Source organism: Delphinus delphis, chromosome 16 (genome assembly GCF_949987515.2).
Source record: "Delphinus delphis chromosome 16, mDelDel1.2, whole genome shotgun sequence".
In the NCBI taxonomy this organism is placed as follows: domain Eukaryota; kingdom Metazoa; phylum Chordata; class Mammalia; order Artiodactyla; family Delphinidae; genus Delphinus; species Delphinus delphis.
Genome location: NC_082698.1, coordinates 57,975,144 through 57,992,752, shown reverse-complemented (window position 1 = coordinate 57,992,752; position 17,609 = coordinate 57,975,144). Strand labels below are relative to the sequence as shown.

At 38.4% G+C, this 17,609-nt stretch overlaps 1 protein-coding gene across 1 annotated transcript in view; it reads left to right on the top strand.

Annotated features, from left to right (window-relative positions):
- KAT6B (lysine acetyltransferase 6B) overlaps positions 1-17,609 on the top strand; it is a 180,131-nt gene that overhangs the window by 97,841 nt on the left and 64,681 nt on the right. Inside the window, 1 exon segment of the mRNA XM_060034750.1 lies at positions 16,840-16,948. Within this exon segment, the coding sequence (XP_059890733.1) occupies positions 16,840-16,948 (109 nt within the window).

Sequence of the window (17,609 nt, the reverse complement as noted above, 5' to 3'; positions counted from 1 at the left end):
TAGTTTTTTTACTTAAAATATGACCTTTGAATCCAGTTTTTAAAAGTTAATTTGAAAAACAAATTTAAGTTAAAATGTGGTATGGTTTTCAACTGTTAAATTGGCAAGGAAAAAATTTGATAAAACATGTTAGGAGTATAGAGTGACACAACCTCATGCAGTTAAAAATGCCTATGTTCTGTGACCCAGCAATTTCACAGCTAGGCATTTATTCTGCAGGTGTATTTGCACATGCAAATGCACATGTGTACATTTCCGTAGAAGCAAAAGAATGGTATTAACCTCAATATCTATTAGAATAAAACTGGTTTAGTACACCTCAACTTTTAATTTTTCTGAGATGGAAGTGTCTCAGTGAACCTTTTGAAAGGGAATTTGCGTGTCCAGGGATTAACCATAGGAGGGAAACCTATTTTCCATTCTGTATATCTTTGTGCTATTTGAATTAAAACACACACACACGTAACTTTAAAAATCAACAAAATAGCCCTCATATTGAAGAAATTTAAGCCATGTTTTAGATGCATGTGTATATTTCCCCCTACCTTTAAAGCATGTTCATGTGACATAAATTTATTATGTCTCTGGGGCCCTCAGACCCACAGTTTTTAGGAGTAGGCAACAAGTTCTCAGTAGCCTCTCAGCTCTGTATTTACTCTTGTGCTTCTCAGACTCTTCTGAGCATAAACTGCCTGATGTCCTAATCATTCAGAGCTGTGATTCTCAACCTGGGGTACCACCAGAATCTCCTCGAAGCTTTTTAAAAAATCAAGATGCCTAAGTCAGCTGCAGACCTATTTAATCAAAATCCATGCATGTTGCTTAGGCGTGTACATCCTAATGTTCATACCTGTTTAAGAACCACTGTCTAGAGAGCAGTTCTCGGTACGGTTCCTCTAACACTAAGGCACCAGCTGTTACCTCCTCCCTGCTCCAGCCTCCCAGGAGTTGATGTGGCACCGGAGTAGAATGCGTGGACATTCTACAGCCAAAGAAAAGGGAATGGCATTTTGAATAACCACATGGCTCTAGCTGTTGTATTAGAATAAAAATGATAATGATAGTGATAATAACAAATCAGGTTTCCACATAAGAATCAACATTTTTCCTCATATAAAGAACATCGAAAGTAAATAGGGGAAATCAAAAGCTGATTCTTTGAAAACATCAATAAAATTCAGAAATCTCTAGGTAGGCCAATGAAAAAATAAAGGGAAAACACAAATTACCAGTAATAGGCATGGGAGCGAGGATATCACTGAAGACATAAAAAGAATAATAAGGGAATATTATGGGCAATTTTATGCCAATAAATTGGGCAGTTTAGATGAAATGGGAAAATTCCTTGAATGCCCAGATCACTACAGCTGACACATACATTCAAAATAGAAATTCTGAGTAGCTCTATATCTACTGAAGAAATTGAGTTCAAAATTTAAAACTGTGGTACAAAGAAAACTCTAGGCTCAGACAACACACAACTTTAATGGTGAAGTCTCAAACATTTAACAAATACAACTGTTAGATAAATTCTTTCAGAAAGAAGGAGGTAACACAATTGTATTTTCTATAGTAGCAGCGAACATTCAGAAATTGAATACCATTTACAATAGCATCAAACAGTATGAAATATATAGGGATGAATTTAGCAAAATATGTACCCTGAAAACTATAACTGTTACTGAAAGAAAGTAAAGAAGACCTAAGTAAATGGAGAAATGTACATTTCATGGGTTGGAAGACTCAATAATGTTACCAAGTCAACACTCCCCAAACTGATCTATACAGTCAATACAGTCACAATAAAGATCCCAGCAGGCTTTGTTCTAGAAATTGACAAACTGATTAAAAAATTGATATGGTAATACAAAGGATCTAGAATAGCTAAAACAAATTTTGAAAAGGAAGACCAAAGTTGAAGGACTAATTCAATGGGAAGAAGAAAATCTCAGCTAATTGTCCTGGAATAACTGGATATGCATATGGAAAAAAAGTGAATCTTGACCCTTACCTCATTCCGTACATAAAAATTAACTAAAAATGCATCATGAACTTAATTTATAAACTAAAACCAGGAAACTAAAAGAAAATATAGGATAAAGCCTTTGCAACTTTGGAATACACAAAGATTTCTTAGATTGGACATAAAAAGTAGAAAAATAAGTAAATGGGACCTCATAAAAATTAAAAACTGGTGTTTCTCAAAAGAAATTATTAGGAAAATGAAGAGACAAGCCACAGAATGAGAGAAAATATTCACAGTACATATATATATATTTTTAATACATTTATTTATTTTTGACTGTGTTGGGTCTTTGTTGCTGCACTCGGGCTTCCTCTTGTTGCAGCTAACAGGGGCTACTCTTCTTTGTGGTGCAGGCTTCTCACTGCGGTGGCTTCTCTCATTGTGGAGCATGGGCTCTAGGCGCACGGGCTTCAGTAGTTGTGGCACACAGGCTCAGTAGTTGTGGCTCGCAGGCTCTAGAGCACAGGCTCAGTAGTTGCGGCACACCGGCTTAGTTGCTCCGCGACATGTGGGATCTTCCCAGACCAGAGATCGAACCAGTGTTCCCTGCATTGGCAGGCGGATTCTCAACCACTGGGCCACCAGAGATGTCCCACAGTACATATATTTTATATGTTATGTATGTATGTATACAAAGGACTTGTAGCTAGAACATATATATATATGAAGGTCTTGCAACTCAGTAAGACAAGCAACCCAATTTAAATAGGTGTTATAGTTTGTGTTCATTAGGAAGCAGGCACTGAGATAAAGTTTTATGGTGGAGTATTTACTAAGGGAAGCCCTTACTAGTATCAACTCTTGTGGAAGGAATGGCAATGAAGCATTATTGGGCAGAGGAAGGGGTTGAGCAGTGATGCAGCTCAATAACAGCCTTGGCTGACTTTATATGTAGCTCTAGAACTACATTGGTCCTTCGGAGTTGGGACAGAGTTGGTACAAGAGTTGGGCCAAGATGACCAAGCCTTTATATTTCTGTATCACTCAGAGATGAGGACCTCTACCACTTGTATATGGGCCACTGCTGGAAGGGGCATGTCCTTGGGTGACATGACTCTACAACTGAAGCAATCCCTGAAGGGAGTGACAACTGAAAACTGCCTGCTGGTAGCATTTTCAATAGCTGGGGCCAAAGGTTTTTCATTGGAAGAGGGTTTGGCAATGTATTGCATTAGACCATGATGACAGGCAGAAGAGTCTAACAGAAAGTGTACAAAAGAAGATATATGAATGGCCACTGAGCACATGAAAACAGGCAGCGTCACTAGCCATCAAGGATATATGAGATATTCCTACACATTTTCTAGAACGGTTAAAATTTAAAAGAGTGGCAAAACCAAGTGCACACCATTGTAAAGTAATTATACCCCAATAAAGATGTTAAAAAAAAAAAAAAAAAAAACCAAGTGCGGGCTTCCCTGGTGGCGCAGTGGTTGAGAGTCCACCTGCCGATGCAGGGGACACGGGTTCGTGCCCTGGTCCAGGAAGATCCCACATGCCGCAGAGCGGCTAGGCCCATAAGCCATGGCCGCTGAGCCAGCATGTCCGGAGCCTGTGCTCCGCAACGAGAGAGGCCACGACAGTGAGAGGCCCACATAACGCAAAAAAAAAAAAAAAAACCAAGTGCAACCAGGAGTGTTAAATGGTATAATCACTTTAGAAACCACTCTGACAGTTTCTTTTTCTTTTTAATGAATTTTATTTTTTTTTAATTTATGTTTGGCTGCGTTGGGTCTTCGTTGCGTTGCATGTGCTTCTCATTATGGTGGCCTCTCCTGTTGTGGAGCACTGGCTCTAGGCGTGTGGGCTTCAGTAGTTGTGGCACACAGGCTCAGCAGTTGTGGCTCCTGAGCTCTAGAGCGCAGGCTCAGCAGTTGTGGCACGCGGGCTTAGTTGCTCTGCGGCTCGTGGGATCCTCCCACACCAGGGATCAAACCTGTGTCCCCTGCAATGGCAGGCGAATTCTTAACCATTGTGCCACCAGGGAAGTCCCCACTCTGACAGTTTCTTATAAAGTTAAACATATACTTAACATATGACCCAGCAATTCCACTCCTAGGTATTTACCAAAGAGAAATGAAAACATGTATACAAAAAGACTTTAACACAAATGTTCGTATTAGCTTTATTCATACAGCTGAAAACTGTAAATAGCACAGATGTCCATCAGCAGGTGCATGGATAAATGAATTTAGGTATATTGATATAATGAGATACTATGTAGCATTAAAAAGAATAAACTGGGCTTCCCTCGTGGCTCAGTGGTTGGGAGTCCACCTGCCCATGCAGGGGACGTGGGTTCGTGACCCGGACCGGGAGGATCCCGCATGCCGCGGAGCAGCTGGGCCCGTGGGCCCGTGGGCCGTGGCCGCTGAGCCTGCGCGTCCGGAGCCTGTGCTCCGCGACGGGGGAGGCCGCAGCGGTGAGAGGCCCGCGTACCGCAAAAAAAAAAAAAAAAAAAAAAAGAATAAACTGTTCATACATGCAACACCATGGATGAATCTCACAAACATGCTAAGCATAAGGAAGTCACAAAAGAGTACATACTGTGTGATTTCATATGTGAAATTCTAGAGCAGGCAAAATAATCTGTAATGATAGAAAGCCGATCAATAGTTGCCCGGTCTGCAAAGGAAATGGAACTGCAAAAGGGCTTGAGGGAACTTTTTGAGGGTTCTGTTTCTTAATTGTTGTGATAATTATGCGGATATGTATATTTGTCCAAACTTTAAAAGGGTACATATTATTATTGTAAATTGCACCTCAGTAAAGTTTTTTTTTTAAGTAAGATTTAAGAAGAAGAAAAACTGATGAGGGTTTATGTTCATGTGGGATATTGGTTGTTCTTTTAACTTACTTTTTTTGTAATGCTTTTATCCGATTTTGATAACAGAATTATGCTGGCCTCATAAAATGAGCAGGGAAATATTTCTTCTTTTGTTTTTTGAAGTTGATCATTTAAGATTGGTATCGGAAAAAAAAAAAAAGATTGGTATTGTAGTCTTCTTAATCTTTGAAAGAATTCACCAGCAAAGCTGGGGTCTGTTGTGTGGAGGTTTTAAGTTATGAATCATTTTCTTTAATGGATTTAAAGTTATTCACATTTTCTATTTCTTCTGGTGTTAGTTTTGTTGGTTTAGTCTATCAGCGAAGTCCATTTTACTAAGTTGTCTAATTTATTGGCGTAAAGCTGTTCATAATATTTCCCATCATTTTAGTCTTCAAGATTTGTAGTAGTATCCCCTGCTTACTTCCTGGTATTGCTAATTAGCATTTTTCTTAATTATTCAAACTAGAGGTTTCTAATAATAAAATTAACCATCTGCCTACCTTATGACCCTGCATTTCCACTCCTAGGTATTTACTCAAAAGAGATGAAAACACCTAACAAAAATACTTAAACAAGAATGTTCAGAACAGTTTTATTCATTTTAGCTCTAAACTGAAGAAGACTTAAATGTTGATCAACTATAGAGAAAATAAATAAATTTTTGTATATTTTACAATAAAATACTACTCAGTAATAAAAAGAAATGAATTGCTGATATATGCGACGGTATGAATGAATATGATAATACGGTTAGTAAAAGAAACCCTACACAAAAGAACTCAGTGTCTGCTTCCATTCATATGAAGTTTTAGAACAGGCCAATCCAAACTGTGGAGGTAGAAATCAAGAATAGTGGTTGAGGGCTTCCCTGGTGGCGCAGTGGTTGGGAGTCCGCCTGCTGATGCAGGGGACACGGGTTCGTACCTCGGTCTAGGAAGATCCCACGTGCCGCGGAGCGGCTGGGCCCGTGAGCCATGGCCGCTGAGCCTGCGCGTCTGGAGCCTGTGCTCCGCAACGGGAGAGGCCAAAACAGTGAGAGGCCCGCGTACCGCAAAAAAAAAAAAAAAGAATAGTGGTTGCTTGGGAAGGAGAGTGGGAAGGGGTTGACTGGGAAGGAACAGGAGAGAACTTTCTGGGGTTATGGAATGCTCTATATCTTGATAGCAATATGGGTTACATGAGTGAAGGGGTGTTTTCAGAACTCTCTGAACTGTATCATTGTATATAAAAATATATCTGAACTTAGTTGTACAATGTTGCGAATATACTTTACATTGAACCATACATTTAAAAACAGTTAAAATGGTACATTTTATGTTACGTGTATCTTACAGTTTAAAAAATGTAAGTGGGTGGATGTGATATGAAGGTTCTAAATGGACAAACATTTAAAGTGTTTATTTTTCCTCATATAATGCGCTGTTTTATTATTATTTCTCTATTTACCATTTATATACTAAAATAAGAATGTAATTTAGAAAATGATGAGAAAGAACCATGTATGAGAAATAATGTTACATTTATATATTCAACAAATATTTATCAAATAGCTACAGTGTGTATAGTTCTTGCTAAGATAAAGCAAACAAGGATCTCCTTCAAAGAGCTCATAGTGTACTAAGCTTTGACTTAAAATATGCAAAAAAAAATTGATTTCACAAAAATAAAGAGCTTTTTTCAACCTACTGTATACCCTTTAGTAGGTTTCTGTAGACTCTTGAAGTTCTAGGGAAGCTTAAAAATCCTTGCCCTGGGGTAAAGCCTGTCACTCTGGTGTTTCTCTTCCTGGCCTTGCTGTAGTTTGCATTGACAGGGGAGGGGTTTATGTTTTGTGCCCTCCCTACATAGCCTGCAGTGATGCTAAAGAACCAGAGAGCAGACTTTCACTGATAATATACCTGTAAGTGCTGGGTTGGTGCCTGGCCTAAAGCATTAGTGGATCTAGAACTTCCACCACAAAGAGGTTTAGGGCAGAGTCCAAAAAACAAGGTCAGAGCTCTTGACATTCAGGTAGTAATTACCATCCTCCTTTCCTACGTCTTAGGACTACTGTAATTGAAGGGGTCAAAGGTACTCTGAAAGTGAAGAAAACAAAAGCAGAAAAGCCAGGGGCATGGAAATTCTACCCACCAGTGGGTTTAATGTGCCCACCGGGCAATCGCAAATTAAGTGTGATAATGGAATCACACTACTTTTATTGGTTCTGTGAGGACAAGCGCTTGGAGTACCAGTTGTATTCTATTGGCATACTTGGGTGCTGAGTAAATATTAGTAACTTGTTGAATAGTGCCTAGCATCTCAACTACCATGTAAATCTCTGTGAAGACAGGACATTGTTGGAGGGGATGGTGGTGGTGATGGTAATCTTATTGAGAAAGTGACTACCATGTGACTTTTCTAGCTTGTTAATATCCATCTACCTATGCCTCATCTTTTCATTCTACTTCCCTGTTTGTATCTAATTACAATCAATTCAGTTGCCTGTGTCTCTGAGCAGTTAATTCAGGTTTCTCTTGGTTGAACTGGTAATGAGAATGTTTATGTTCACATCTTGCCTAGGTGGAGTTGTATGTAGGCACCATCTAGATTAAAACGGATGCCTTGGGGCAACTGAGCAAGCCACTGTATGATTCCAACTAATATATGACACTCTGGAAAGAGCAAAACTATGGATACAGTAAAAAAAAATTAGCGGTTAACGGATTAGAGGAGGGAGGGAGAGACGAATAGGCAGAGCGCAAGGGTTTTTGGGGGCAGTAAAATACTCTGTATGATACTACAGTGGTAGATACATGTCATCATAAATTTGTCCAAACCCATAGAATGTACAACACAAAGAGGGAACCCTAATGTAATCTTTGGATGGACTTTGGGTGATAATGATGTGTCAGTGTAGGGTCATCAGTTGTAACAAATGTATGAGTCTGGTGGGGGAATGTTGTTAATGAGGGAGGCTGTGCACCTGTGGGGGCGGGGGCCATGTGGGAAATTTCTGTACCTTCCTCTCAGTTTTGCTGTGAACTTAAAATTGCTCTTAAAAAAGAAGTCTAGGGCTTCCCTGGTGGCGCAGTGGTTGAGAGTCCGCCTGCCGTTGCAGGGGACATGGGTTCGTGCCCTGGTCTGGGAAGATCCCACAATGCCGCGGAGCAGCTGGGCCCGTGAGCCGCTGAGCCTGCGCGTCGGGAGCCTGTGCTCCACAATGGGAGAGGCCACAACAGTGAGAGGCCCGCGTACCGCAAAAAAATTAAAAAAAAAGGGAAACTATTAAAGATTTGTGATACTTGAATATGAATTGATTTTAAAATTCCATTTTTCAAAATATAGGGTAGCGTTTATATTATATTGCTAATATTATGACATACTTGCTGAAGAGAATAGTTTGTAAATCCTAAGCTGACTTCCTATAACCATGTGTTGAATTTCCAGCGGTGTTGAATCAGACTTTGATCCCTCTTAAGAAGATAAATGCAATATCTGCAGTTTCTAATGGTAGGGGTGTAGGAGAGACTTTCAGACGAAATCTTCAAAGCCAAGTCTCTGCCCAGATAAGAAATTAAAGACCCTGGGGAAGGCAGTTGTTTCATTGTCCTACCTTCTCCCCCCTCCCACCAACTTGTAGGCCTCATTTATTTACCACCCCCCCCCCAAAAAAAGAACAAATGAGATGCTATTGTTAAATGCAGTGTGCAGGATTAGATTTGTTTCCTTCCAATAGAATCCCTTTCCTTAATCAGCACTCTTATAAATGGCACACCTGCCTAATTAGAACAAGTTCTAGACAACAGGATACAGTGTGAGCATTTCAGTTAGCTCCACACATGTGATAACTATTGTGACTGATGTTCTTAGAAAGTCTTCCCTTCTCTCCTCTTCTTATTCCTCTGTGGCTAAGCTTTTTATAATTTTATACTTCTGAATCAGCCTTTGATTGTGGGAATTTATCCGTATGTGGTCATTGATATTGGTTTTGTTTCTAAGTGATTCCTTAAAAAAGAAGTGATGTATTTATGGATATGTGTAGGGATGCTTTTAAATATTTTTATTAGATTTAATTTACTCGTTATCACTCTTAAAATACAGAAAACTCCCTTGACTGTGACAAGGAGGTAAAATACAGCAGTCACATTCAAGATCTCCATACATTAGCAATAATAAATCCTTTTGCCCTGAGTAATAACAGAAACTCAATTTAGAGCCAGTGGGGATGATATAGTGCTCCCTCACAGAACCAATCACCCACAGAGAAGTATAATGAGCAGGGGAGGTGATACAATAAAACCTATATGGCCAGAGGAAAATTAGGGTAAAATTGTTGCTATGAAAAGTCTTGTAATAAGTATATCTCCAATTATCTTCCAGAAGAAATTATTTAGGCATCTATTCAGGTCAAGATTCATGACAGAAGTGCAAGAATTGCCTTAGAATAAAGCAAAAGGGTACATGAGTGTAGAGAAAATGGCAGTGCACATGCTGTGAACAGAGTTCTGTTGTGCCTGAAGGATCTGAAGTAGCCCCGGGACTGCTGTGAGGGCATGCTGCTCACCAAACCTTGCAGAGGGATGGCTGCACTGACCACTGTTACAGCACATGCTGACGGGGACAAGATAATGCTCTTAAAACACAAAATGGTTTAGATTATCACAGGAATATACTCTACTTTTAGAGTTAGTTTATTTCCCAAGACCACAGCTTAAGCAGATTGCTGTAAAGGAAAATCCTGAGTGTGCATGATCCATATCCTAATTAGGAGTGGGCTTCATCTGTTCAGACACGTATCAGTTGAATAAGTGGGTTAAGTGGCAAGAAATGAAGTCTAGCTCTTTATTAGATAAGTGTCAAGTATAGTGCTGAGGTGGCTAAAAAAAAAAAAAGTATGTTACCTAAAACAACATGAACAGTTTCAACCTCTGTTGTCCCCGTGCTATCTGTTGTACAGTCTGGAAAATAATTCATTACCAATAATAAAACACCAAAGTTTATAAAATATTTGTTAAATAGATTGAACAGATAGATGCTTTTTTATAATTTTGTTACTCTCACTGCAGTGTATTCATCTTTCTTGATTTCTTTTTTTAAATTTTTATTGTGTTATTTCTTGAGAGGCAAAGGGGACGGTGGTCACAGTTAGGTACTGGCAGCTGGGCGTGGCCTCAAAGATATCTTGCATACAACCTATAGTGGCTATTAGTGAGTGAGTCCCAATAGTTAATACTTGTGGGAGTGGTGAGGCAATTTTCCTCCCAGCTGATTTTAAAATTTTGGTTCTATCTTGTCAGATTAGACCCATGGAAGTACAATTATGTACAAACATAAGTGCCATTCATTATAAATGGTCAGAGTAGGAAAAAAGCATTCAGATTAGATAGTGATGGGACCCACCTTGCCATGGTTGCTTCATATTGTAGTCATTAAAAATATACATTAAAATAAAGAACAGTAGTCAGTATTTTGGGACCTGTTGAACCGGAGGAGCCAGTTCCAAACCTGAAAGCAGTCTGTTCATTTGTTCATTCATTTATTCCATGAATGTACTTTGAGACTGGAGCTACAACAACTAATCTCTGCTCTCTTAATGTTTAGTAAGTGAAACAAAATAGATGAATGATACATCATATGTCAGATAGTGATGAGTGCTATGCAGAAAAATAAAGCAAGGCATGGAGGATCCAGAGGTGCTGGTGGAGTGCTGTTTTAGAGAGAGTGGTCAGGGATAGCCTTTCTGATAGGTGATAACGTGAATCCAGCTCCAAAGGAAATGAGGGAGCAGCCATGGGAAGCGAAACAGCTAAGAGCTTAGAGTCAGCAGGCTGGGCTCCCTCTGTCTTAATAGCTTTGTGACCATAGGGAGGCATTTAACTTACCTGTGACACGGAGACAGAAAGAGCCACCAAGCCTATTTCACAGGGTTTGTGTTCGGCACAAGTGAGACACTTGAGAAAAGCATTCTGGTAAAGGAAAGTAGTACCTCGACTTCAAATTTCAGTGTGAAACGATAAGAGGGTATAAATTAAAGAGATAAATACAGCAGAGTCTTAAAACAGCCCTTCCATACAGCTTGTTGTGGAGTTATTGAATTGAGTTGTCTGAGCTAAAGTGTAGAGAACATTCTCTAAAGATGAACTGTTTGATACTGGGGTGTACAGGATTTATATTCATCTTTGTTTGCTTTTGTGGTATTATTAGTTTAAGATTTTATAGTTGTTTGTGCTTTTCTTCCTTTGACATCTTTTTCTTTTCTTTTCCTTTGAAGCTTTCCTTTTATTAAATTAGTTACAGGCCTCTTGACTCTCAGTTGAGCATTTTCTACGCTGTTCCTGTACTCCCTGATTAATCCATTAAAAACAAAAAACAAAAAAATCCTCTAAGATGAATACTTTTCATGGGGGCTCACAACATCCATCTTTTATAGAGTAATTCTAAACTCCAAAACAAATTATTTGCACTGATGTTTATTAAGGACTTGAAGTTGTTTGTTTGCCCTGTTTGTTTTTATAGCCAGAGTGAATTTTGCAATAATTGTTAACAATGTTTGAATAGAACCTTATAGTTTACAAAAGTGCTTCACACACTCACTCACATGGGAACTTTAGCAACCCTGGAGCAAGACAAGGTGGACGCTATTGTGCCCTTTCACAAAAGAGGGAACCCAAGGCTCAGAGAACAGAATTTAAATTCAGGTCTTTCCATGATACAAGTGTGAATATATGAATGAAAAATGCTGAATTGTTTCCAACACTTGGAATTACTAAAATGGTATGTTTTATAAGTAGATTCAGGAAATTTTGTAGATGACTCCAGAAGAATCCTTAAGGGATTATGGAAAGAGAGGGCTGTGTCTCTGATCATTGTGAGTGGAGACCGTGGAGGCAAAACCCCTTTTGGTGTCTTTGTCAGGAAGAGGATGTGAGCCTGGATGCCCATGGCTCTGATCTGTGCATGAACTTCCTCCCTTCCTCCCTCCCTCCCTCCCTCCGTTCCTTTTTTTTCCAGTTTCTCAGACTAACAAGACTAACAAGCATCTTTTTTTCCTTCAGGGTAGAAATAAAAGTAACCGTATGTAAATATAAAACTTATCAAAGATGTGTTGTCTTGGATTTAAGAATGTTTCCTCAGAAAAGGCTGTCTTATTTTGATATCAAGTGTCCTGAAGACTTTTAAAATCTCTTTTAAAAAAAGTATAATAGAAGCAATGAAAAATTAGAGCTGAGTTGGGAAGGGCCTTAGAAATTATCCAGCCATGGAACCATTAAACTATTTGATCTGGAAAGGACCTTTGAAAAGGTCCCAGATCCCAACTTGCGGGAGGCTCCTTTGTCCACCGTGGCATCCTCACCATCCTGATAGGGTCCATGCAGTATCTCCATGGCTTCTGATTACAAAGACTGTGTGAGTTCACTTATGAGGTACCTAGGTTACTCAAACTCATGGAGACAGAAAGCAGAAGGGCGGTTGCCTGGGGCCTGGGGGAATGGGAAGTTAGTATTTAATGGGGACAGAGTATCAGTTTGGGAAGATGAAAAAGTTCTGGAGATCAATGGTGGTTGTACAACATTGTGAACATACTTAACGCCACTGAACTGTGTACTTAAAAATGATTAACATGGTGAAGTTTATGTTATATATATATACACACACATACATACACATACATACACACGTACACACACATATTTTACCAGTGTAAAAAGTAAAATAAAGAAGCAAGAAAAAAATTCATTTCGTTGCTGGACAGCTCTGTTGGAAAGTTGGAGTCTAAGATGACTCATTGGGGCATGGAGGCATGGAGAACAAATCTAACCCCTACCCCTGGATGAAGACACCCTGCTTGTCCCCTCCCAACAGTCTCTTCCCAGCCAACCAGCCCCAAGTTGCTTCAGTAGGTCATTTTGTTTTGTTTTACGGTTTATTCGAATCATAATCAAGATAAGGACTATATGTTGTAATTGGCTGATAAGCCTTTTAAATCTCTTAATCTATTGGTTCTTCTTCCATATCTGTTTCTGTCTCCCTCACTCATTCTTTCACCCTTTTAATTTACTTGTTGAAGAAACTGGGTCATTTGTCTTCAAGAGTTTTGGTACTTGCATCCCTCTGCTGTGTAGATTGACATGTTCCTCTGTCCTCTGTATTTCCTGTGAAGCAGTAATTGGATTGAGATACTTTACTTTAGAAATGTTGTAATCCAACTATATAATAACTCATTCTGTATCTTTTTTTTTGAAAGTGCCCCCAGCTTTTTGCTTGGAAACTTGTAAACATTGAAACAAATAATTAGACAATTGAACGGATAATGTCATGAACATCCAAGTACCTTTATATAGATTCACCAGCCATTAACATTTGCCACATTTGCTTTCTCTCTTCCTCTCTGCACACACATACACTAGTAATACACATAGATTTTTCCCCCTGCATCATTTGAGCTCAAGTTACAGACATCATGACACTTTACTCCAAAATATTTCAGCACATAACTCCTAAGACAATTCTTATGTAATCACAGTCTAGTTTATGTGTTGTCTGCTATTTAGTGCATGTTACCCTAATTATCCAAATAGTGTTCTTTACAGCCGTGAGTTATTTTTTAAAAATTCGAAATCCAAGCAAAGATTGCAAATTGTATTTAGTTTTCCCACCACTTTAATCGCCTAAATTGGTTCTGCTCTTTTTTGGGTCTTACATGGCATCAACAGTTTTTGAAGAGTCCAGGCCAGCATGTCCCTAAATTTGGATTTGCCTGATTGTCTCCTTATGATTAGATTGAGGCTAAATGTTTCCAGTAAGAACACTGCATAGGCAGTGCTGAGTCCTTCAGCGCCATGCTTGGGAGGCATCTCATGTCAGTTTGTCCCCTAATGGCTGATAGGTTCGATTGCTCAGTTAAGGGTTTGTCTACCAGACTTTTCCATTGTAAAGGTACCATTTCCCCATTGTAATCAATAAATAATCTATAGCATATTATAGGTTGCTTTTTTAATAGTTTACAAAACGTATGCCATTGGTCATGGGAGAAATTGGATGGCAGAGATTATGAGCACATTAGAGTTATTACTGCTGATGGAAAATAATTTTTAAACATTGGTTTTTCTTGAGGAGAGATAAGGAGGGGAGGTAGTAAAGGTGAGAAATGGGCTTTACCGAAGAAGACACACTTGTGTTTGAATCCCAGCTCCACACTCGAACCTCTGCAACTTTAGAAAAGTTACCTCACTTCTCGGAGCTTCAATTTCTTTCCTATAATGGGCATAATAATATACATTCCTGGCAGGATTGTTAAGATGATTAAATGAGCTAGTGTATGAGTGGCCTCTAGCCTAGTAGCTGCCCCAGGACCATCACATGGGAGGTGAGGAAGAAATGCTTCCCGAGCAGTTTGCAGAGTTTAAACCTGTCCGTGAGTGTTCGTTCTCAAGATCAGACTGAAGTATTCAGGCATGTTGATAAGAAAATGTGATCAACAGGTTAGGTGGTGGTGTGAAATTTCAAAGAAAGGAATTCAGAACTGGGAGATGTTTGGTTCCATTTTCAGACCTCTTAAATATGATTTGTCAGTAGTGGATTTATATAGAATTGAGTTGCCATTGATTCAGACCTCTTTCTGACTGCAATCCATTTTAATCTATTACCAGGGATTATTTTTTGAAACAGTTTATGTGTAGTCTGATCGAGAATAGTGAATCATAATAATTCTGTGACCCATTTACGTGCATTACTGTAAAAGTTTCATTTCATACAAGTGACAGCTTTTTAAAGTTAATTAGACTCGGCTATACTGAGGTTAGCAAAAAGTGCTTTGAATTATCAATAATTCAGCAGGGCAGACATTTCTGTATAATGTAGTGGTTTTATAGAGTATTGTGAGACAGTTATCCCTAAAATAAATGGTTGTGAGCATACATCAGCATGGTGGGGCTTGCTTGAGTGTGGCGTGAAGTGATATCATCTATGCTTTCTATTATTGAGCAGAGTGTGGGACATCGGTCTTTCTGGCCATGAACTACTAGCAACCTTTGTCCTTTGTGTTACCTTTAGTTAAAAACGAAAAATGAGCATGAATGCTGGCTGATGGCCGTGTCTTTCTTACAGCTAAAAATTCATCTGGGAAGGAAAAATGGGATTGCAGATTTGGATTGGTTTCACTGCATGAATGATATGTGACATTTTGTAAATTATTTATCAGTGCAAGGATGGCAGCAATGGCTTGAGCATTGTTGTATCAAATGAAAGCAGCAATCCCATTAGTATAAGGACTGGGTTTTAGCTAGAATCTATCAGGGGAATGTTGTCACTTGAAAACCAGATTGTTCTTTTAATTGCTATTTAAAGGAACAAAAGTGTTCCCAAGGTGCTGCAGTTGAACAGTTGTGAGTAATAACTATGGATCCATAATTATGCAGTGCTGATTATCTGGCATTTAAAAAATGGTGGCAGGAGTCAGTGACCAGTTTGTTGTAGCTTGTCTTTTTTGGTTTTTCTAATACAGTGTTTTATACTCTGCTTTTTAACTGGGGCTACAAAAACGCATTTGCATAGTTACCTCAGAAAGTGAAACCTGTGCATATTAAAAGAACAAATTAAACCGAAAAATAGGGGGGGGGGGGGGGGGGGGGGGCAAGATAATGAACACTTATATTGTAAGATGAAATTAACAGTCATAACGAACAATTTTGCAAATGCTTGGTCATAAGGTGAATTCTGGTTTTTGATGACATGTCACATTGAACGTTTGTTGGAATCATTATTACCATTTGAAATATTATTTTAGAGATAAGTGTTTTTAAACTAGCATATGTTTCTTTCATTTATATTCAAATATATTTTTATATAGTTAGCAAATACATTTTGAGTGCCTGCTGTGCATCAGGCAATGTATCAGGCGTTTGGAACAGAGTGGCTGAACAAATGAGGTTTATTTTACACTGATGTATATTTAGAAAGTTAGGCCTAGCAAAATCTTGTTTTTAATTTACATTAAAAAAATTTGTGATTATACTAAGCTTTCTTGCCCTAAATTTTTGATTCATGAGATTCAAATATAAATACATTATAGTTACATTCAGATGGCTAGCAGACAACATGTGTGAAGCTTGGAATATGAAATAAAATTTTAGTTTTCATACAGTTTGGCTGTTCAAAATAATGTGACCAGATCTGTAGACACAGTCAACTCTTCATTTGGATGGGAATACTAGTGTTGCTGGTACTCATAAATAACAATGGAGGCACTAAAATGTATGCAGATTTATACATTGTTAGAAGCAATTTCCATAGTGAGAGTTAAAGGGGTGCTGGGGGTTAGACAAATGTTTTGTTCTTTCTTTTATTGAAAGTGGGAATGTCAGAGATTGAGAGTTTGTCTCCTTTGTGTGGCATGGTGTGGTTTACTTTTGAAGACCTTGGTGCCAGAAAGGTCTTGTTAATGGTCTTTTGATCATCTCAAGTGATCCCATAGAATTTTAAAGTTCTTGCTTAGTTCTAATGCTGTTACTATGTCACCTTTTAACATACCAGTATTTTATGTCAAATATTTAATTGATGCATAATAGTAACCTGTACTAAAACATTTGATAAAGTTTAATTAAACAATCTGGTCTGACTAGAAGATACTCATAGACTGTAATACTGAATAGGTGAATCAATTTATAGTAGGCATATAGATTATGGGAACAATTGAGACTTCAAATGAATTCTTAATGTTTATTTCAGGAAGGTAGTGTAATATATAAAGGTTTTAGATTTCATTGGGTTAATGAAAATTACTTCTGACTCTTATACATTACACATAAATGCATTATTCTGGCAATACTTTAGTGTCAAATAATTCGAGGGGTTTTTTATTAGCAGAAAACGTTGATATGAATACCTTATTTCAGCAGTTTTTCTTTGGTAAAGAAATATGTAAGAAGCTTTTGATTTTAATGTTTTGTTTTAAATTTTGAAATGGAAAACTAACAGTGTTTTTTCATTTTAATTTTTTTCGTAGCCCCGTGCCGATCCCATTCCAATATGCAGCTTCTGTCTGGGGACAAAAGAATCTAATCGTGAAAAGAAACCAGAAGAACTCCTCTCCTGTGCAGATTGTGGCAGTAGTGGTAAGTTGGTATTTTGTGTATGTGTGTACAATGACTCCCCATTATAGCTACATGCGATTTCTCTCTATCGAAAAAAAGTTTGTTATTTAAAGCAATATTTGATAATAGAGTAAGCTTTAAATTTAAAAAGTAAATGCAGGTGGGGGGGAAGTGTGAGTATATTAACACTGACATAAACCATATGTCATAAAATAAAATAAATAAAATTTTTTTAAAAGCTTTAAAAAATTATTTATTTATTTATTTCTGGCTGCGTTGGGTCTTTCTCTAGTTTTTTTGTGGTACGCGGGCTTCTCATTGCAGTGGCTTCTCTTGTGGAGCATGGGCTCTGAGCACACGGGCTCAGTAGTTGTGGCTTGAGGGCTCTAGAGTGCAGGCTCAGTAGTCGTGGCTCACAGGCTTAGTTGCTCCGCAGCATGTGGGATCTTCCCGGACCAGGGCTTGAACCCATGTCCCTTGCATTGGCAGGCGGATTCTTAACCACTGCACCACGAGGGAGGCCCGTATATTCATCTTTTAAATTAAGCTTGATTTCATACCAGCATTAATAATTTAACTTGGACTATTCTACATTGCAGGTAAATTCAAGGTAGAGAATTCTAAACTTTCATGCTGAATGCACCTAGAATCACTAGTTTTCTATAACCTGAAGTCTCAATTT